Here is a 19701-nt window from a genome sequence, read left to right as displayed (position 1 = left end):
GCCAAGAGAGTATCCGTGGTTACCACTGCAGACCAGGACTTCTGAAAAAGCACTCTTGGCCCGGTTATGGTCGAAGATGAGGTAATTTAGAAATCGGCTCTAGGCTCGTTGCCGGTTCCTTTGAGAAGGCCAATCGTGGTTTGATTTCAGGTAACCGCTCGTGATCTCGTTTAAATTTCCCCGGGGACTGACCCAATCAGGTTAGCGATACCTCCCTCTTTCCAGGGTCTGATTGGGGCTAACCCAGCACTTTCCATTCATGTGTAAGCGGGGCCCGAGGGTCGCAGGTCTCCGGTAATGCTGTTGTATGGTACGTTTCAGGTCGGCTGCCGATCGAAGTCCCCTTGGTGACATGTGGACACTATATTGGGGAATAATATTGAGTTAGTACGGTGCGTTGGATGTATCATCGTGAGAAAGGAATCCATCATGTTAGACAATTATTTTTTTCTTTTCCTTTTTTTTTTCTTTTTCCCTTGCTTTACCAATTATCCTGCGAAAGAATAGAACAAGGAAAAAAAGTGGTGGCCTAATTTTCCTGCACGTGCGGTATCGTACCAGACTAATACGGGACGTAAGGAGCGCCACAGCCCCGCATCATTCTTGGCCCGGTCTTGTCGTCTTGTCCCTGTCCTCCGCCGGGCTGTGCAAGCGGTCTTTTCTGGGCAAGGCTCGGCTCCGGATGTCCGCACAGGACAAGAACCCAAGCCTTCCCCCTCTTGCTTCCAAGACTTCCTCTCTTCTTATCTCTCCCCATATTCCCCCCCCCTGACTTGTCCTGTCTGTCTTTTTCCCAGTCTTCCCTTCACTCCCCTTCTTTTATTATATCACCTTTTGTTTTCGCAACTGTTTCTATATCCGGTAACATACGCGTGTTGCATTGGTAGTTGTTGTCATTGCCAACTCATCGCGTATTACCTTCTCTCCCCATCCCTGATCTTCCTTATTAGCCAGAAGTTCCTTAGTTTGGACATCTTTGGTTCTTACCGAGGGAAATCTCACTTGGTTTGACTTGTATTGAGTCCTTTTACGACGACTTCCGCTCCCAAGAAAGGGACAAGAAATTGTCTTGGCAATGTCGGAACCCCAAGACACCACTTCCCCTTCAACTGCGGCTGCTCCTATTGCCGCGTCGACTACACAGGAGCAACCCCAAACCCAGTCGCCGCCTCAAGTCTCTGCTACCACGACATCCTCGGTGACGGCAACCGCAGCCGCAGCGACCGCAGCTGTAGCATCTCCCCCTGTTAATGGTGCTGCGCGCCCGGCCGAAGAGTTGTCTTGTCTTTGGCAAGGATGTGCTGAGAAGTGTCCTACCCCAGAATCCCTCTATGTAAGCTCACCGTGGTCCCATACCTCCTGCGCTCATCGTCACCCCACACAGCAGGCATTGTTGCCACTTGTCCTTTCGGCATACCACATAGGAGCCTCTCGGAGCGCTTGCTTTTTGAACGTAGCTGATCATTTTACAGGAGCATGTCTGCGAACGTCATGTAGGTCGCAAGAGTACAAATAACCTCAACTTGACCTGCCAATGGGGCAGTTGCCGAACTACCACTGTCAAGCGCGACCATATCACCTCTCATATCCGAGTACATGTGCCCTTAAAACCCCACAAGTGCGACTTCTGTGGAAAGGCCTTCAAGCGCCCTCAGGACTTGAAGAAACATGTCAAGACACATGCAGATGATTCGGTTCTGGTTCGGTCACCTGAACCGGGTTCCCGGAACCCAGATATAATGTTTGGAGGTAACCCAGCAAAAGGTGTGTTCTATGTCGCTAGCCGTATCTGCTGCGTAGCTGACCTTATGGAGCTCTAGGTTATGCTACAGCTACGCATTACTTCGAACCCGCCTTGAACCCTGTCCCCAGCCAGGGTTATGCTCACGGAGCTCCTCAATACTATCAATCTCATCATCCACCTCAACCAGCGAACCCGTCTTACGGTAACGTCTACTATGCGCTAAACCATGGACATGAGGCCGGCCACGCATCATACGAGTCGAAAAAGCGTGGATATGATGCGCTGAACGAGTTCTTCGGTGACCTTAAGCGCCGCCAGTTTGATCCAAACTCCTACGCCGCGGTTGGGCAACGCCTACTTGGTTTACAAAGCCTGTCTCTCCCCATTCTCAGCGGCGGCCCACTCCCTGAATATCAACCCATGCCTGCGCCTGTGGCCGTAGGTGGCGGAGGCTACAGCCCTGGTGGCCATCCTCCCGCTCCCGCGTACCATCTCCCCCCCATGAGTAACGTCCGTACCAAGAACGACCTGATCAACATCGATCAGTTCTTGCAACAAATGCAGGACACTATCTATGAGAATGACGATAATGTGGCAGCTGCCGGTGTTGCTCAACCGGGTGCCCATTACGTTCATGGCGGCATGAGTTATCGCACCACCCACTCGCCACCCAGTCAGCTGCCTCCAAGCCATGCTACGGCCACCACTTCCGCAGGCCCCATTTTGGCCAATCCTGCGGCCCATTCGCCTACTGGAACACCCGCACTCACACCACCCTCAAGTGCACAATCGTATACTTCTGGTCGGTCACCCGTTTCCTTGCACTCAACAAGCCGGGTATCTCCTCCTCATCATGAAGGTGGCTCAAGCATGTACCCTCGCCTGCCGTCAGCTACTATGCCTGACAGCATGACTGCTGGCTACCCGACCACATCAAGCGCAGCTCCTCCATCCACCCTTGGTGGTATCTTTGACCATGATGATCGTCGCCGGTATACTGGTGGCACCTTGCAACGCGCAAGACCAGAGGAGCGCCATCTACCTGAGCCGATGGATCTGTCTCATGATAACAAGGACGACGGAGAGCGGACACCACCTGCCAAGCCGCGTCAAGCACCCTCATCACCCGGTCGCATCTCCGCTAGCTTGATTGACCCTGCTCTTTCGGGTTCGGCAAACGAAGCAGAGACAATGCGGACGGCCCAAGCCGCGACTGAGGTCGCTGAGCGATCAGATGTGCAGTGGGTTGAAAAAGTCCGCCTTATCGAGTACCTGCGCAATTACATTGCATCTCGTCTCGAGCGGGGTGAATATGACGGCGATTCAGGCATGACTCGTGAGTCGCGCACACCAGAGGCTGGACCTGATGGCCACATGGAAGGTGTGGAGAGTGAGCCCGTTTCTCATCATGCCAAGTCTGAGTCTCCGGTGAAACCTGAGGCGGGAGGTGATACGGTGATGTACCCGACACTACGGGGACTCGATGAGGATGGAGATTCTAAGATGCCTAATTAAGCGATATCCTTCAATTTGCTCTGTTTGCATTCCCCTGATCTGTTACTCTACTCTTGCGTATCCTTTTCTTTACGGCTCGTTACGAAACCGTTGTGGGAGTTTGTCTTATCTTTCTTTGCTCTGAATTGTGGATCGTGAACTATCGAATACCTACTATTTTTGTAACCGCCGGTCGTGTATTTGTTTTTGTAAGAACGTTTTGTTCGAACATTTCTGTTCTTGTATAGTGGGGAGTTTCGAATGCAAAGGATAGGAATTGGGTACAATTTATTTTTCATTTTATTTTTACTTTTTTCCTAACTTATAATAATTTCCTCCAAAGACTCGGGCATTATTTCTTAAAGTTTGGTAGAGCTGCTAGGAAGAGATGAAGAATGAGGGTGACTTAGACTATGATTGGTCAGGCTGCGCAGGATGCCTTTGGTTCCAGCCCGATGCATGAAATAAACAGGGAAAAGTAAATCCAACCGTTTGCAAGCAAACCATGTTTATTTGGTGACAACAGACTACATTTGGTTATATTGTCCTTTGTTTTGAGATAGATGTATAGGGAATGGAAGGTAATAAATATTTAGGGAAGGTTCATGATGTTACCGTGCCTTTCTAGAAAAATTCAATGAAAATTTATCGAATTAAATTTTCAATATTTTTTTTTTCTGCTGATGCAGATCAAAGACATTCCAGTGGGCAGGCGCTAAACTGTAGACGGGGAGAATGACGCAAACAGAAGCATGGATTCACAGTCCAGGATTGGCGGTTAACCATCACGAGTACCGTTAAAGTGGAATTCGAGAATGCTAAGTTCTGATTGCCCGATCCGGTGTTTTCCCTGCTGGTCAAAATTCGGTTCGGTTGGATGCATCACACGAGGAGAGTGGAGGAAGAATTAAGCAGCGTTCGGGTTTGCTTGTTGACCCATGATTAGCACTCCCGAGGGCTCCGTATCGCATACACTGTGGGTAAAACTCATCCCTAGAATTAAGTAATATTAAACCAGTAATCGATTGAATAGTTGGGCTTGTCGCAGGGATGGCTGCATGAGTAGTGAAATCTTAGGGCTGGGCTGCTCGGGTGATTTAGTAGTAAGGGAGGAAGTATTAACTTCGTAGTACTTTAGACAAGGGAGTATGTTGCTCAAAGGGGGAGAAACATGCGAAGGATCTCTGCAATTCCTGCAACCGGGGGGGTTCATTTGATTCTTTATGGGTTCTTAGGGAATTTGCCGGGCCTTTGTCTCGCTTTTATTCCCCATAATAGCTCTATTTTCAGGGCCTGCTGTTCTTCTTTTTCCTTCAGTCTGGGTCGGTCTCCACTGTCTGTTTACGGCAGCGGGGATCTCATCCATTCGAGGTCCACGGAGGGTAGTATTGGGGATCCTCAGTTTCTTTTTATAAATATTCAATATTAAAAGGTTGGGTGAGCCGAGAAACCAACTGGGGAAGATTGTTGAACTCTTTTCTCCATTCATTGTTGTGAGACAAAGAGAAAGAGAGAGAGAGAGAGAGAGAGAGAGGGAGGGTGTGTATGTTTGGGTCTGGATCTACTACTGACTGTCATTTCCAGAGTAGACTGATAAAGAGTACTAATAAGACTAGACGATCCGTCAACAACCGACCTTTTGACTTCCCCACACGGAAGCGGTCACGCCCCAAACACTGGCGCGCGTTATCGTCATCGTTTCTCTTTTCTTTCCTTTCCCACTTTCTTTCAAGACGTCGTATCTTCTTCGCTTCCAACAACAAGCCCTTTGTCGTTCCACCCCGCTTCAACCCCCCGTGCGACTCCCTGGAAATCTCAACTAGGCCACGCTTGATCGTCCTAACACATTATCTTAACAATCGCCGAAAAAAATTTCCCCCGTGGCTGAATAATAATAAGCCAGCCACGCCCAGATCGCGTCTTGCGCGGTGGCAAACGATCCTTTGGTTCTTACCCTCTCGACCACCCGGTTCTAAGTTTTCCTTTGCCCTCTTTGGGTCATCTGTCTGCCGTCCTCGCTTCGCCTTCTTGAAAACCTCTTCCTACGTCAATCGTTTCTGTTTGCTCGCTTGGCGCAGAATTTCGTGAATTATATGGGCCCGTGAATCGCGCACAGAAAGTCAACATCATATCTTAGATCGAATATTGGCGATACGACGGGTTATCTACACCATTTACAAAACAAAAAAAAAGAAAAAGAAAAAGAAACAAAAGCAACAACAGAAATCCATTCCAGAATTCGCAACAGTTCGTTTGATCGAATATGCCACTATCAAACAGGCGCCGCGCGCGGCGCAAGGAAATCCAACTACAAGAGACCTCAGATGCGGAAGCTCCGGACTCCTCACCTACCCGGCCATCGAGCAAGAAGCGCAAGGTGTGTGGTTGCACTGCTTTACTGGGATATATTCTCTCTGTTGATCGGTGACTAATTATACTGCTTGCAGGTTGAACGGACCTCCCCTCACACTCGTCCCATGAAGACTGGAGAATCCGCCGACGAGGCTGACCACTCATCCCCAGAACATGAACTATCGGAAAACCAGGACCTTGTGGATATGGTGATATCGTATCTCGATGCCGCCCGCGAAGAAGTGCGCGTGATACGCGACCACTCCAATACGAAGACAGAGAACAAGCAGAGTATTCGTGCCTATGCAAAGATCGCCGGCCGCAACTGGACATACTATGTCAAAACTCTCCATGTCAACATTGGGCGCGAACCGGATCGTGAACAGAAGCTAGATGAGCAGTCAAGCCCTGTGACCATCGCAGCACGGGCACTGCCAGAGGTGAATGTGGATTTGGGGCCTAGCAAGTTCGTATCACGTCTGCATGCCGAGATCTTTTACGACGGCGAGGAGACGGCCTCTTGGCATATTCGTGTCAATGGTCGTAACGGCGTCCGGTTGAACAATGCCATCCTGAAGCGCGGCACTGATGCGGTCCTTTCGTGTGGTGACATCATTGAGATCGCCAACACCCAGATGATGTTCGTTACCCCCGGCGATAAAGCCAATATTCATCCCAGTTTCGTCCAACGCGCGCAGCGCCTTGCCAACGGGGAAGAGGATGTCGCTGCGTGGGACGCCTCGCAACATGCCCATCCCCACCCTGTGCCATCGGGTGCCCCAGAGACTTCACGCCCTCCAACCGGCCAACCGTCTTTGGCGCCCGCACCGCATTTCCTCAAGCGCCAAGTAACGCCGCCGCCACGGTCCCCCGACACTGTTGGTGCCCGGACCGCTAAGCAGTCCCCGTTGTATAACCGAGGCATGATGATGGAAAGCACGGAGGAGATTGACTATAGCAAGGACTCGGCCAAGGATCTGAAGCCTCCCTACAGCTATGCCACATTGATCGCACAAGCAATTTTCTCCAGCGAAGAAGAAAAACTTACCCTCAACAACATCTACAATTGGATCATGGACAAGTATGCATTCTATCGTCACTCTCAGAGCGGATGGCAGGTACGTGATGTCCCACATAGTGATCGTCGGCTCAGTTGCCCTAACCCATGACCAGAATTCGATTCGCCATAACTTATCCCTGAACAAGGCTTTCCAAAAAGTGCCCCGTCGTACCGATGAACCAGGAAAGGGAATGAAGTGGCAGATCGCCCCCGAGTACCGCGAGGAATATTGGAAGAAGCAGCTCCGTAAGGGAACGCAATCGTCGGCACCGTCCTCCCCCGCCACCAGAGATCCAGCCACGCGCGGAGCCAACGGCCTGGAGGCGGTTTTCTCCAGCAAGAAGTCACCTCCCGTGTCGTCCCCCGGGTTTAGTTCTTTCCCCGTAGCTCCGGTTGAGGCATACACGCCGGAACGGGGTTCGCGGGCCAGCCGGAACGGCCCCCAGGATCATCCTCTCCGCCCGCCTGTTCGAGACTACGAGGAACCGTCCCCCTTGCCTGCACGCTCAGCCATCAAGAACAGCAGCAATGGCACAAGCCTCCGGTATGGATTATCTGACAATGTAGCTTCTCCGCCAATTTTATCGTCTTCCTATTATGACGAAGGGCCATCGTCCATGATTACACCAGCACCACAACGGCAGCAACCACGTCTGCCCCCGCCTAGTACCGCGCAAATCCCATCCAAGTTTATGCCTATGAGCTCGCCAGCACAGTTTTGGAAGTTTGCAGATATTGGTAGTACACCCGCCCGGCCGGTTCCAGACATGAGCCCGCTCAAGGGTGACCCTGGGGATGGACTGGGCAGCATTCCGAGTAGCAGTCCGCCACCTCCGAATTTGGTCAGCCCTAGTAAGCCAGGTACAGCCAACGGTCTAGGCGCTGGACGATCACTGCCCCCGCGGCGTGAGCATGATTCGGCGGTCCGGTCAGCCGCAAACGGGGCGGGTCGAGATCTTGGAGACGATGAAGACGAAGATGATGGAGGTGGTTTTGATCTTGCGAGGTGAGCTCTTCCAAGTCTATGATTAGTAGCTGTACCCTTGACTGACTTCGTTGTAAGGGGCTTTCAACCCATTGGATCGTACCATCGGCAGTTGAGCAACGCCGCTCGCACCAGCGCTGCAACCTCATAATTATTCGATTTACCTTTGCTTGTCCTTTGATATCCCCGTATGAGTTACATGGCTTCCCTTACGATATTTTTGCTAGAGCAGACCCGCATAGAACGGAGCAAACAGAATGAATGGATGGTGTCGTGATTTTTTAACCAGGAGGCTCTCTGGTTTTCCTGCTTTTCTGATGTACTTGACGTGAGCAATGAGATAATGTACCTATAGCTATTAGTATCATTTATACCATATCATATCATTGATCTTTACTCAATCCCAACAGCATCTCAGTCCTGATCCGCAACAGGAACATCCGGCCAAAACCTCTCCTCCAACCACTTCACCTGCCTCCACCACCTTTCACACCGGGCCATCACGTCCCCCTCCTCATTATTCAGTACCCTCGAAGCCAGAGCATCAACTACCTCCGCAATCCCCTCCACAAACTCCCTGAACTCCAGACTCGTCCAATTAGGAATAAACCTCTCCCTCAGCGCCCCGCCATCCAAATCCCTTTTCCCACTCCCACTCTCGCTCCCATTCCCCATAACCCGCTTCGCCCCCTCCCAAGACTCCAGATAACACACCTCAGTAGCCCACAAAACAACCAATCCCTCCAACAAACTCGCCGCAGGACTACCCGCCGACATAAACATATCAATGTACGCCTGCGTAATCGTCCCCGGCCCGAATGTCTCCTCCCCCTCTGGCACAACTGCCAAATCCAACCCATACTCCCTCGCCACCTCCTCGAAGAAGCCGATCTCACGTTGAATATTCACCAGCGCATCGATGAGCACCGCGACGATCCGTCGCTCGAGCACTGTCTCAGCGTTATTGGGCGTATGCGGAAGTTGACATTTAGATAGCAGGAGTCCAATGAATCGGACATAGGATTGCGCATAGAGCCGGTCTTGCGAAAGCCATTTGGCCAACGTGGATTTGGGGAGTTGGCCCTTGCCCGCGGCCACGAGGAAAGGGTGTGTCGTTGCGCTGTGGTAGGTGGAGGGGTTGTGGGTTTTTAGGTGCGTTGTTAGTCCTCCGGGCATTTTGGTTTTAGAATTGGGTGGTTTTGGGGTTTAGTTGTGAGTGTGTGGTGATGTTGATGTATGTTTGGGGAGGGAGTGTTTGGTGGAGGTTGTGTGGGTTGTGTGGGTTGGTGGGGGTATTTTGGGGTTGTTTTTTTATGAGGGGTATTCTTGAATATGAATGGTTACGTCAGTTATTTTGTTTACATTTGTTTTTATATTTATCTCATTAATACTTTACTTTAGGAGTGATTTGATTTGTTTTATATGTCTTGGATACTGTGTTTGGGGTGAGGTTCGCATTGCCTTTTCTATATGGGAATTTACTTTCATGATATGATGATGGATATTATAGGGTGTTGTGGTTCAATCTACAGAGTAAACGTTTGTTTGAGGGGCGGTCGATGCCCAGCTCCAGTGCCCGGCATTTCGGCTTAGTTGCATTGTTAGCCGATTTACTTGTCGATGAGGACTGATGGGTTCCACTTCTCCCAGATCTGCCTCACTATACTCCGTACGAAGTATCCATTACCTTCCCCAGCTTACCCTTTTCTGTCCCTTTTAACACGGCTACATATGACAGTTCCTATTTGCTAAGAAGCTTGGAAAATTTCTCACTGTTTATGCCAATAACCTCATGGTGCTTGTCCAGGTCAAGACTCGTCTCTGCATCGAATCGTATGTACATACCATACAGGTCAACATTAGAATGCCATATTGCTCATTTTATGGTAGAAGGTTCAACTCGACCTCTTTATTTTCCCCCGTCACTCAGGGGCAGTTCATACAGCCTCAATTCTTGCGTGAACTAATATTAAACGAAGTCATTTTCACGAACATAAAAGACCTGCGATCTAGAACCTCGGTAGAACAACATCAACGGCAATTAAAGTTTAGTCTTTTTCCGAGCTGTCCTCCATCATGCATTCAACTACATACAGACTCCATAGACTACTGCACTACCCCTGAAGATCATCCCCCGAATCATTCTTCAAACTTAAAACTACAGCATTGGCATCTTCAATTTGACCTGTCAGCAAGTCTTCCCCTCATCGGCTATGTTCCAACATCATGCAGACCATCACCTCCATGGTGTATCGCGCATCGTTTCCCGCGTTGTGTAAATGCCACCCGGTCATGTTAAATTCCTGGAGGATATCTGCCAGTTTGCGCGTGGTCGGCTCGCCGCGAATTATACGGAAGAATTCCGCCGTGTCCACCGTCCCTATAAACCCGGCAGTTCCCTCTGGCTTGCGCTCCATGCGTACTCCTATCTGACGGAGATACTGGATGTCACTGCTTATAGCATGTCCAACAAGGACTAGATGACGTGGTGCACGTGTAGAAGAAGATGAAGATGAGACTTGGAAGGCGTCCTGCACAGCAGAACCCAGATCGTCGGCTGAGACCCACTCACTGGCTCCGAAATCGAAGTTACCGGGGCAGCCTGCGACAAAGTGTTGGTTGACGTGGTGAGCGTATTCTTCTACACGCAGATGACGTGACTGGATTTTGGTTCTCCAATGAGCCCCGTCTTCGGCTGGAGACATGCCAACGAGATCCAATGTATCCAGGATGGAAATGCCCACTTCCGTTATCTGCTTGTGATGATACTCGTTAGATTCCACGTCAATACTAATGAAAATAGGCTCCATCCAGAAGGGGAACGGTGCCGGCTTGCCCATGTGCAGGGGCTGGGGCTGGGGCTGGGGGCTCTCAGGCATCGGCTGCAGGGCTTTCTTTTCCTCCCAGGCCGTGTCATCAATCAGGTCATCTGCTGCACTGGAGCGGAGACCCAGGTGACTTTGTACTCGTCGGAGACCCTCAACTAAGCGTCGTTGATTTTGCATGCGCTGTTGCTGCTTGGCCTCAGAGACCTTTTTTTTATTTCTGGTTGTTTCCCATGCAGTCTCTACCATTTGCTCAAACGCAATGAACTGCTCATCCATTCTAGGCGAAGGACGAGGCGCCTCCGATGAGGCAGGAATTTGCGATTCGAGGCGGTCTTTTGTTTCCCGACATGTGCTCCTGCCTATGAATACGGGCTGCGGATAGCCTTCCTTATGAAAGGGAAGAACCAGCCCTTCATCCGATAGCGAAAAGTTGCATTGCAGAGCACGGTTAATCTCCTGGAAAAAGGCTCGGACCTGGGCAGTGGGCACTAGAATCAGATTACGAGGGCCTGTAAGAGGCGGAAGCTTGATATAGTACCTGCATCATTAGAGTTACACTGCACTTGGAAGACAGTCAACACTCACAAATCCCAACATCGGTTCCAGAATTTGCCTCCGTCGAAGAATTCGCTGGCCAGTTTCTGTGATAGTGGGCCTTTGACGTTCTTGTAGGCGTACCGGGAGATTGTCACTAAAGGAGAGAAAGTCCCGTCATGAGGCACATTAGAGCCCTCTAGGGAAGAGGAGGGAATAGTAGCGACCGGGATTGCCTGCGTAGAAGATCCAGAGATTGGAGTTACGCTTTCGGGGCCCTTGTCTCTCGCATTCTCACGCTGCTCATCGCCGGTAGCTGACTTGGAGGGTCCGGGACTCTGTACCGCCTTTGAAAGGATAGGGTTCGAGGGCTCCCGGGCAGGGTTTACGCTGTCGTTAATAGAGGCAGACCCTGGGTCGGACTGAATCTCAGGCACAGTCCGGAGTTGAGTATCGAGACTCAGCAAGGCTTCGTCCGCCCCAAACAACAAAGTAAGGCGTGCTGCTTTATCCATCGTTCTCTATACGTTTGAGAGAGCTCAGATCAAACAAATAATGAGGATGAGATGAAAGAAGAAACAAATCGAGATGTGTAACAGAAAAGGAGATGGTGCGTTTGCCTATAAAGCAAACCAGAAGTGAGACAACTACATGACTCTGGTATTGACAATTCACACTATAACATAGCTCAGAATAGGTAGCTCGGTATTTTACTGAAAATTCCAAGCTGCACCGTGTAGACTATAGTCTATCGTGAAGAGATAGATTCAATAAAATCATTCACCAGGGACTGCCCCTACAGAAATACCTCGGAGATAGGAAAGGTCTCCAGGGCAGTTCATAATACCTATATTAAAACTATTTATTTCATTTTCGTACTCTAAGTGTGTATAGCAACAAAAGGATACTTGTATCTTTGATCTGTAGGTATAGATCCATATCAGACTAGTCCGAAATAGGAATGGATCACGTGTCGGAGTCAACCGAAGGCGTAGGACCAATCGCAGTGGATGGGGAACTCTAACCAGACCTGCCACGGAACTACTACTTGCTCCCATCCATCTTTCCCTTCATTGTTTCATCTCCTTTTCATTCACAGTGCTAGACTACAGAACCGGGCCCGGTCGGTCTGTCTCACGTGGTCAGCCCATGCGATTGGATTGAACTCCCTTCGATGGCCTCGCCGTCACATATGGTGCCGTCATAAACAATAACATTCCAGCCGCGCTCCGCACCCTCTGACTCCAGCTCCTCCGCGCCTTCGCTACTGCCCACGATGGCAGATTACGACGACGATGACGCTGGTGGAGTCATCCTGGACGGGCCCTTTGATCCTGATGCCCAAGCTACCGTTACCGACTTCATCGATTATACCGAATACCTCCCTGCTGATATCATCCGTTCCCTTACTCTCATCCGCGGCTTGGACGAGCGCTATCTAGAAGCCACTCAAGGCGTGCATGAGCTCACCAAGACCTATGGGCGGCTCCCCGAATTACCTCCAGATGGACGTCCTGATGCGCGCAATTTGCGCAAAGATATCTCTTCCCAACTCGACCGCGCAATCAATGCCCGCGAGTCCGCTTACGCGGAGGCCTGTCGTTTATACGATGTTGTCGATCGCCACTTCAATCGCTTAGACTGTATCAAGCAGAAGCTTGAGGCACTCCCAAAACCACCGCCCGCCGAAACCACTGCGTCGCAGACTGTTCCCGTCACCAAGCGTGGTCGACCAACGAAGAAAGGTGACGATGTGGTAGCGCCCACAACGCGCATCACGCTTCGCTTGGATAGCCATGATCATACGAAATCTGCGTCAACTCTAAAATCGAGAACGCGACGATCAGTCATCTCAGCGGAGCACCTTGCCGGTCTGCACCCCGACTCGCCGATCGCCAGTACCGAGCATTCGGATGTGGAGGAGCCCAAGGCTGTACCGTCAGAGCCGCCCACTGATTCCACAGTCGCTCAAGGCCGGAAAGAGAAACAAGGCCGGCGATCGCGGACCTCACTGGGCACTCATACACATAGCGGCGTGGCAAATATCTCTACGAGTAATGCCCTGGCGATGCTCAAGCCTCCTCCTGAAGACGCAAAGCCGGGTAGCGAGGACATGCCGTGGTTGCGTCTGACAGAGTGGGAGATGACCAAGCTGCGTAAGAAAATGAAGAAAAATGCCGTGTGGCAGCCGAGTGAGGTGATGATACACCGCGAACTAGCCCTTCGAGGTCGGGGATGGGAGGCTTATAGAGCCGCGAAAGCGCAGGCTGAGGCAAATGGGACCGAGTTCATCGACTGCGATGATATCATGAACAACTATATCCCGGGAAAATTGACCAAGCGGAGTGAAGCAACCAAAGATACGGAAGGCACATTCGAGACAAAGTTGAGTAACCGGGGCATGAAACTGAACGAGGCGAAGAAACTCAAGCGTGAAAATCAAGCGCGCGAGCAAGCGGCTGCCGCTGCAGCGGAGGCAGAGTTGGCCGCCAAACGCCAGGGACAGGCCGCCTCTCCTATTAAGGCCCCAGCCCCCAACAGCGATCAGGCGCAGGCGGGCAAACCAAGCAGAGCCACGAAGAAAAGAAAGCCCGATGAGAGTCCGGTCATGGATGCTACTACCGCCCCTTTGGCAGGTGCTGAAACACGACCTGCGCTGCGAAGTCCGTCGAAACGCCGTAAGACAAGCGACACACCGATGGAATCGAGTGTCAGTGTCCCAAGTGCTTCAACTACCACACCGTCAGCTAACGTACCTACGCCCGTGGCTGAAGTGACTGAAACGAAGCCCACCCCTCCACCCGCCTCTCCCATCGGATCTAAGCGTTCGGTTCCACTGTCCGGAGCTGCGGTCGCTCCACCTATTCTAGAGGGTACTACTACAACGCCTCCCGTAACCCGACCCCCTTCCAGGCGTCGCTCCGCTGCTGCGTCGGCCGAACCAGCTCCTTCTATCGGACTTTTCACGGCAGGAAGAGAGCTTCGGCGAAAGAGTGCTACCCCTGCACGCAAGACCCCAGTTCCAGATGTTTCTCGAGCAGCTAGCTTGAGTGCGCCTCGTCGCAGGAAGCGGCCCGCCCCAGGCCCCGTATCATCAGGACAAGACGGTGGTGCCGCGGTAAGCTACGGCCGCCGTAAGGCTAAACCCGGAAAGAAACGGTTTCGCGAGCACGGGCCGAAGGACGGCGACATCCGCATCGATGAAGATGGTGTCCTAGAGGAGATCGACCCTAACGAGCCTCGTTACTGCCTTTGTGGAGACGTAAGCTTCGGCACGATGATCTGTTGCGAGAACACTGATGTACGTGGCTTACCCTATGACTTCCAAATACGTGAAACTAACTAATATTTGTAGTGCGACAGGGAATGGTTCCACCTTGACTGCGTCGGACTCTCCGAAGTTCCCAGTCGAACTGCTAAATGGTACTGTCCGGAGTGTCGCGTGAAGTTCAACAAGGGGTCCGATGGAATTGTCAAGATCGGTCTTCGTCGGTAGTCTATTCCATTATCATGGTGTTTCTCTGAAAGGATAGCACTCGATCTGTCACCCACTCTAGAGTTCATGAGACCACGACATCGCAGCGTTATTTGGGAATTTTGTGCCTTGTACTGATTAATATTGATTGATATTTTTGCAGCATGGCGAAGTGGTGGAGTTTGGAGTTAGCTTACTTCGTTCTAACGCATTAATTGAGGTTGGGTGTTTTCACTTATTGTGTTGCTCTCATCTACGGATGCCAATTTGCATTTGTCCTGTTACAGTTGCGTTTCGCTGGGGATGATATTCTCTGACCTATTACAATCCTTTTTTTTTTTTTTTTTTCCTTCTGTTTCTACACAAAGAACTTCCAGTAAGATGGCATATTTAACATTAACTTTCATGGATACATGTATCACATACAACATCAGGGCTCAAAGAAATCAGATCACTTCAACTCCCACTTGTCGCCCTCGTTCACGATCTCGACGGGCCGTCTCTCGTCCAGCGAGACCCGTCCCGCATGCAGAATAGCCGTTGTCGCAATTGTGTTCTTGAGTGTTGGAAGTGGCCTGGCATCGAGCTGATCCAGAGTTACCCGACCCTCATTGACTGCCGTGACGGCGTCAATGAACTTCTCGAAGCTAATGTAACCGTAGCCAGTTTGGCCGCTGAAGTTGCCATCCTCGTCTGGTGCATAGCGCATGTAGAAGCTATATCAATTCCCTTTGTTAGCGATGGCTTGCCCTCAAAAATGTAGAAACAGTCCTGGAATACTCACGGGTTGACCCAGATCAAGCCCTGTTCATCCTCGGTGACATCGTAGCCACGCTTAGCCTGGTTAATGCGGACCTCACCCTTGGAGCCCATATCTATTGACTCAGTTAGCACAATCCAGCTCGACTGCACAGTAGAGAGAAGAAGAAGAAGAAGAAGAAGAAGAAGAAGAAGAAGAGGGGTAAAAACATACAATGGAAATACTGGTTCGAATGCACACCGGCCTTCTGCGGCGCCGTCCAAGAAGCAGTATAAACACCCGTCGCAACACGCGACGGATCACTCTTCTTCCTCCATTCCACCAACAACGTAATCGTATCCTCCGTCTCATTTACACAGCCCAGATCCAGCGCCGTACCCTTCGATGCCGACGCGGTGACCTTCACCGGCGCATACTCGGGCACCATGCTCTCATTGATATCGATGTGGTGCGAGTTCAAATAGTACGAGATATCGCTATCCTTGCCGGCCCAGGCCTTGAATGTCTCCAACTGGCTCTTGGGCTGGCTCATGTAGCTATAGAAGTAGTTGAAGTCGCCTAGGTTACGGGCCTTCGCGCGCGCGTCGGAGTACGCGGGGTCGAAGCGCTTGTGGTGCTCGATGAAGACGAAGACACCGTGCTTGCGGGCTTCTTCGAGGAGCGTAAGGTGGTCGGAAAGGAGTTGGGTTGCGGGCTTGGTGATCAGGACGTGGATCTTGCGTTGGATGGCGTAGAGGGCGATGGGGAAATGGGTTGGGTCGGGGGTGAAGATTGTGATGGCTGAGCCGGGCTCGAGGGCATCGATGGCGGCCTTGTAGGCGTCTGGGTCGGTTTGGTCGTCTGCTGGGTAGGAGGTGAAGGAGACATCGAGGCCGTTGTAGACTTCTGAGATGTTCTTTTGGAGGTGGGAGCCTGTTTTCGGTTTTGTGAGGATGCGATGTATAGCATGTTTGGTTGGGTAACTTACGGATTCCGGGGAATTTGCGTCCAGACACTCCTACCATGCTCAAGTTGCCGACTTTGCCTCGTCGGCGCAGGTCAAAGAGTGTCAGGCCTACTACACCGACCTTCTTGTCTGATGTCGATGCGGTGCCGCCGACGTAGCCTGTGGTGTACTCGCCCGTACCCACCTGAGAATGGCTATGGTCAGTCGTTCAATTCTGTAGTATAGGTGGTTGCCGGCCAATGGATGTGACTTACCATCAATACACTAGGAGGAGCCATTTTGTACTTGCGATGTTCAATTGTGACCTGCTTTGGAGGAACTACAGTCTTCTAACCTCACGGATGGCGGGGTAGAAAGGAGGAAGAAGGAGTGGAAATGAGAGAAAGAGGAAGAAGAAATAGAAGTCAGTGTCCTTCCTAATCATTTTGGCTGAGCATCCACGAGTTTTGTAATTCCCTCAGGCGACCAGATGACGGAAGAATCTCCATCCCACCAGATTGCCCGTTTGGGGAACGTCATTAGCCGATGCGGCACTTGATTTGTGCATTTATTATTATACGAGGACCTTGTCAATATGTTTTGGTCCTATGCTTAAGAAAGAAAACAGAAAGTTAAAGGATATTCCCTCCATCCAGTGGCATCATGTTTGCTTGGTACTAGTGACTGGATTGAGGCTTTCTTGGGATTTATAATTGTTAACTCAGTCTACCATGTTCAGTGTCGGTTTCGCTGCGATGCCACAACGGTTAACCTATTCGGTCTTTGATCCCCCGAACTGATGGTAAATTCCGATTGGGTGTAATTCCACGAGCAGTCAGGACAGTCATCATTGGTGGATAAATATCTCGCCGGCCAAAAGGCCGAAGTTGGAGTGGATTCTGGAAGTGGATTAGGAAAGTGGGGAAGTGGGGGAGTGGGATGGGAAAAATGATGCGGAATCATGTGCTACATCGCGGGGTAAACCAGAGCAATTACCCGGTTCCTGGAGATGGCGTTAGTATATAGCTATCACTGGAGTACCGGTCGCTCACACTTGGCTTTGGTTTTGTTCTGCTCCAATTGGTTAGCTGTGACTTGAATTGGCAAGAAACGCAGACAAGGAATCTATCAGGTAAGCATCCATTTCTTGATATAAGTGCTCTATAGTGGATATATACGGCGACACGATATTCACTATCACCCCATTCAATACTGATATCTAGCAGAAAAAACATTTATCAAGATGGCGTCCCGTACCCCCCTCCGTCCCGGAGTTTACGCTCCTACCATGACCTTTTTCAATCCTGACACTGAAGAGCTTGACACCCCTACCATCCGTCGTCATGCTGTCCGTCTTGCCAAGGCCGGTCTGGTCGGTCTGGTCACCATGGGCTCTAACGGAGAAGCAGTCCATCTGACCCGTGAGGAGCGTAAGACCGTCATTCGCGAGACACGATCTGCGCTTGTGGAGGCTGGCTTCTCCAACGTCCCCGTCATCACTGGAGCCAGCGAGCAGAGCATTCGTGGCACAATCGATCTGTGCAAGGAATCCGCCGAAGCCGGTGCGGAATATGCTCTCATTGTTCCCCCAAGCTACTACCGCTACGCTGTTGGCAACGATGAGACCCTGTATGAGTACTTTACTGCAGTGGCAGATGGCTCTCCTCTGCCAGTGATTCTGTATAACTACCCCGGTGCTGTGTCCGGCATCGACATGGACTCAGACCTGATCATCCGCATCTCACAACACCCTAACATTGTGGGCACCAAGTTCACCTGCGCCAACACAGGCAAGTTGACTCGTGTCGCTACCGCCCTCAATGCCATCACCCCGGAATCGCCTCTGGCTCCTAAGCGCAAGAATGCCTCAACCAAGAAAGCCGAAAACCATCCATATGTAGCCTTTGGTGGCATTGCGGACTTTTCTCTGCAGACTTTGGCCTCTGGTGGTTCCGCCATCCTGGCTGGTGGTGCCAATGTCCTTCCTCGTTTGTGTGTACAAATTTTCAACCTTTGGAGCGCTGGTCGCTTTACAGAGGCTATGGAAACTCAGCAGCTGCTGAGTTCTGCCGATTGGGTACTCACCAAGGCTGCCATCCCGGGCACCAAGAGTGCCATTCAGTCGTATTATGGCTACGGTGGCTACCCTCGCCGGCCTTTGGGACGTCTGAGCGAGGCTAAGACGCAAGAGGTAGCTGATAAAATCAAAGAAGCTATGGAGGTGGAGCGGTCGTTGCCTGATATTGCATAAATACCCTCTCCTGTACATAAATCTCTGCAATTTTAAAAAAACACGTTTTCTGATTCTTAGAAGATCCGTCTAGTAGAATGCTCGACTGTGACTGGTAAAATCTACACCGAACTATCAAGGTTATAAATTGCTGTAGAAGCCTAAGATTGACCCGACACAGCAGTCATGGTGTATACATTGCGCTTCGTCACGGTTCCTGAATCGGGGGAGGACGTACCGAACGGACTTCGGACAGATTGCCGAGCCCTCTCTCTCTTCCTTGGGAAACCGAAGTGCCCCCACGCCAATTTTCATCGACTTGGCCCCTCACTGGTGGACAAACTTTAGCGGATTGAGGTGAGTTGGATTTTATGGGCTCTCTTGGTGAGAGTGTCAGATGAACTCTATGATACTCATGAGGGGTAAAAAAAAAAAAAAAGAAAAGAAAAAGATCTAAAGAGAATACCTCTGGGAGTAGGGAAATCGGTACACCATGCCCCATGTTCTCAAGAGTAATTCACATCCTGTGTACAATTCAATGTAGCGTATAGCATCTTGCAGCCATATGTTGCAGTCTAGGAGATCAAGCTCCATAAACATCGAAATACTTGGAGCGAACTTTACGGCGCGGGGTCGCTCGACGTAGACAAAACTGTAGGTATAGGTTTCCTCAGTTCAACTCCGTAGGTATCGATTATACGATATTCGTATGCTAGGCGCTTAGTCTGTTGTAGGGAATGAAATTGCAACAAGGAATGCAATCAGATTCACGGACCAAGTGCCCAGTCCTTCCAACTGCTCGGAGGAGAATACCCACCGTGAATGCAAACACGGGCAGTAAATGGATGGCTCCGCAGTGTTAGTTTGTTGGCGTGGCGATCAAATTATAAAGGTCGGCTTCGCCCTGGTGGACGGTGTTTTTCTTTTCTTCTTCCCTTCACTATTCCTACTCCGACCACCCCCGCCCCATACTTCGTCAGTTGTTTTCTTCCAACCATTACCTATATTACTCGACAACATGCCTTATCCCGAGGAAGCTGAAGGTTTCCAGGTCGATAGCCCTGATACCTATACCAACTTCAACAAACGATTTGTACGTCCCAGACCCTTCCTCTTCTCGGCTTTTGTTGCCCGAAGACTAATGATACCGTCGCGTGCAGTTCAAGTTGAAGCCCTTTGGCGACTATGGTATGTTGAGGTCGTTTCTGACACACTTGAAATGATACCACTGACAAGTCCGTAGACGTTGATATCAAGATCGAGGCTTGTGGTGTCTGCGGAAGTGATCTGCACACTATCAGCGGTATGTCCCCC

General features: G+C 50.7%; 9 protein-coding genes across 9 annotated transcripts in view; 6 read left to right on the top strand and 3 right to left on the bottom strand.

Moving 5' to 3' along the window:
* Window positions 1-764: 764 nt before the first annotated feature.
* On the top strand, window positions 765-3824 carry pacC (putative C2H2 transcription factor PacC; the record flags this gene model as incomplete). Its single annotated transcript, XM_032067876.1, has 3 exons — window positions 765-1333; window positions 1473-1764; window positions 1821-3824. Coding segments are annotated over exons 1-3 (1985 nt in total), but the record flags the coding sequence as incomplete, so codon positions are not given.
* A 457-nt stretch (window positions 3825-4281) lies between these two features.
* Window positions 4282-4676, top strand: BDV27DRAFT_132413 (uncharacterized protein). Its single transcript, XM_032067875.1, has one exon. It carries the CDS (start codon window positions 4410-4412, stop codon window positions 4665-4667), a length of 258 nt encoding a protein of 85 aa, XP_031924912.1. The 5' UTR covers window positions 4282-4409; the 3' UTR covers window positions 4668-4676.
* Window positions 4677-4908: 232 nt separating this feature from the next.
* BDV27DRAFT_132411 (putative forkhead transcription factor Fkh1/2) lies at window positions 4909-8285 on the top strand. Its single transcript, XM_032067874.1, has 4 exons — window positions 4909-5615; window positions 5686-6708; window positions 6764-7656; window positions 7714-8285. The coding sequence occupies exons 1-4, from the start codon at window positions 5502-5504 to the stop codon at window positions 7784-7786; spliced, it is 2103 nt and encodes a 700-aa protein (XP_031924911.1). The 5' UTR covers window positions 4909-5501; the 3' UTR covers window positions 7787-8285.
* Window positions 7856-8893, bottom strand: BDV27DRAFT_166631 (putative transcription regulator PAB1642). Its single transcript, XM_032074246.1, has one exon. It carries the CDS (start codon window positions 8809-8811, stop codon window positions 8050-8052), a length of 762 nt encoding a protein of 253 aa, XP_031924910.1. The 5' UTR covers window positions 8812-8893; the 3' UTR covers window positions 7856-8049.
* Window positions 8894-9739: 846 nt separating this feature from the next.
* Window positions 9740-11512, bottom strand: BDV27DRAFT_166627 (uncharacterized protein; the record flags this gene model as incomplete). The annotated part of the gene is made up of 2 exons (XM_032074245.1): window positions 9740-11001; window positions 11049-11512. 2 exons carry the CDS (start codon window positions 11510-11512, stop codon window positions 9840-9842), a joined length of 1626 nt encoding a protein of 541 aa, XP_031924909.1. The 3' UTR covers window positions 9740-9839.
* Window positions 11513-12059: 547 nt separating this feature from the next.
* Window positions 12060-14785, top strand: BDV27DRAFT_24734 (putative PHD finger domain protein). The gene is made up of 2 exons (XM_032076123.1): window positions 12060-14298; window positions 14353-14785. The coding sequence occupies exons 1-2, from the start codon at window positions 12274-12276 to the stop codon at window positions 14491-14493; spliced, it is 2166 nt and encodes a 721-aa protein (XP_031924908.1). The 5' UTR covers window positions 12060-12273; the 3' UTR covers window positions 14494-14785.
* A 53-nt stretch (window positions 14786-14838) lies between these two features.
* Window positions 14839-16619, bottom strand: BDV27DRAFT_132408 (Gfo/Idh/MocA family protein). Its single transcript, XM_032067873.1, has 5 exons — window positions 16433-16619; window positions 16200-16362; window positions 15446-16144; window positions 15257-15347; window positions 14839-15188 (listed from the first exon to the last, which is right to left on the bottom strand). The coding sequence occupies exons 1-5, from the start codon at window positions 16454-16456 to the stop codon at window positions 14924-14926; spliced, it is 1242 nt and encodes a 413-aa protein (XP_031924907.1). The 5' UTR covers window positions 16457-16619; the 3' UTR covers window positions 14839-14923.
* Window positions 16620-17220: 601 nt separating this feature from the next.
* Window positions 17221-18470, top strand: BDV27DRAFT_132407 (dihydrodipicolinate synthase family protein). The gene is made up of 2 exons (XM_032067872.1): window positions 17221-17289; window positions 17384-18470. The coding sequence occupies exon 2, from the start codon at window positions 17401-17403 to the stop codon at window positions 18406-18408; it is 1008 nt and encodes a 335-aa protein (XP_031924906.1). The 5' UTR covers window positions 17221-17289; window positions 17384-17400; the 3' UTR covers window positions 18409-18470.
* Window positions 18471-19325: 855 nt separating this feature from the next.
* Window positions 19326-19701, top strand: part of BDV27DRAFT_24718 (NAD(P)-dependent alcohol dehydrogenase) — a 1497-nt gene continuing 1121 nt past the window's right edge. Inside the window, exons 1-3 of the mRNA XM_032076122.1 lie at window positions 19326-19480; window positions 19548-19575; window positions 19631-19690. Of these exons, the coding sequence (XP_031924905.1) occupies window positions 19406-19480; window positions 19548-19575; window positions 19631-19690 (163 nt within the window). The 5' untranslated portion in view covers window positions 19326-19405. The remainder of the gene's footprint in view (window positions 19481-19547; window positions 19576-19630; window positions 19691-19701) is intronic.

The sequence above is a fragment of the Aspergillus caelatus genome (genome assembly GCF_009193585.1).
Source record: "Aspergillus caelatus strain CBS 763.97 unplaced genomic scaffold BDV27scaffold_160, whole genome shotgun sequence".
Classification (NCBI taxonomy): Eukaryota; Fungi; Ascomycota; class Eurotiomycetes; order Eurotiales; family Aspergillaceae; genus Aspergillus; species Aspergillus caelatus.
Note: the sequence above shows the minus strand (reverse complement) of the source record. Positions and strands in the feature narration are given on the sequence as shown.

What these genes read in the sequence shown, in the direction of transcription:
- BDV27DRAFT_132408 (XM_032067873.1), bottom strand. Translation starts at nt 16,456, where the DNA reads ATGGCTCCTCCTAGTGTATTGATG. An exon ending in ACGCAAATTCCCCGGAATCC is followed by an intron (nt 16,145 to 16,199) that starts GTAAGTTACCCA and finishes AACCGAAAACAG; the next exon opens with GCTCCCACCTCCAAAAGAAC. An exon ending in GGCTTGATCTGGGTCAACCC is followed by an intron (nt 15,189 to 15,256) that starts GTGAGTATTCCA and finishes GAATTGATATAG; the next exon opens with CTTCTACATGCGCTATGCAC.
- BDV27DRAFT_132407 (XM_032067872.1), top strand. Translation starts at nt 17,401, where the DNA reads ATGGCGTCCCGTACCCCCCTCCGTCCCGGAGTTTACGCTCCTACCATG.
- BDV27DRAFT_132413 (XM_032067875.1), top strand. Translation starts at nt 4,410, where the DNA reads ATGCGAAGGATCTCTGCAATTCCTGCAACCGGGGGGGTTCATTTGATT.
- BDV27DRAFT_166631 (XM_032074246.1), bottom strand. Translation starts at nt 8,811, where the DNA reads ATGCCCGGAGGACTAACAACGCACCTAAAAACCCACAACCCCTCCACC.
- BDV27DRAFT_24734 (XM_032076123.1), top strand. Translation starts at nt 12,274, where the DNA reads ATGGCAGATTACGACGACGATGACGCTGGTGGAGTCATCCTGGACGGG. An exon ending in TCTGTTGCGAGAACACTGAT is followed by an intron (nt 14,299 to 14,352) that starts GTACGTGGCTTA and finishes TAATATTTGTAG; the next exon opens with TGCGACAGGGAATGGTTCCA.
- BDV27DRAFT_132411 (XM_032067874.1), top strand. Translation starts at nt 5,502, where the DNA reads ATGCCACTATCAAACAGGCGCCGCGCGCGGCGCAAGGAAATCCAACTA. An exon ending in CATCGAGCAAGAAGCGCAAG is followed by an intron (nt 5,616 to 5,685) that starts GTGTGTGGTTGC and finishes TACTGCTTGCAG; the next exon opens with GTTGAACGGACCTCCCCTCA. An exon ending in GGTGGTTTTGATCTTGCGAG is followed by an intron (nt 7,657 to 7,713) that starts GTGAGCTCTTCC and finishes CTTCGTTGTAAG; the next exon opens with GGGCTTTCAACCCATTGGAT.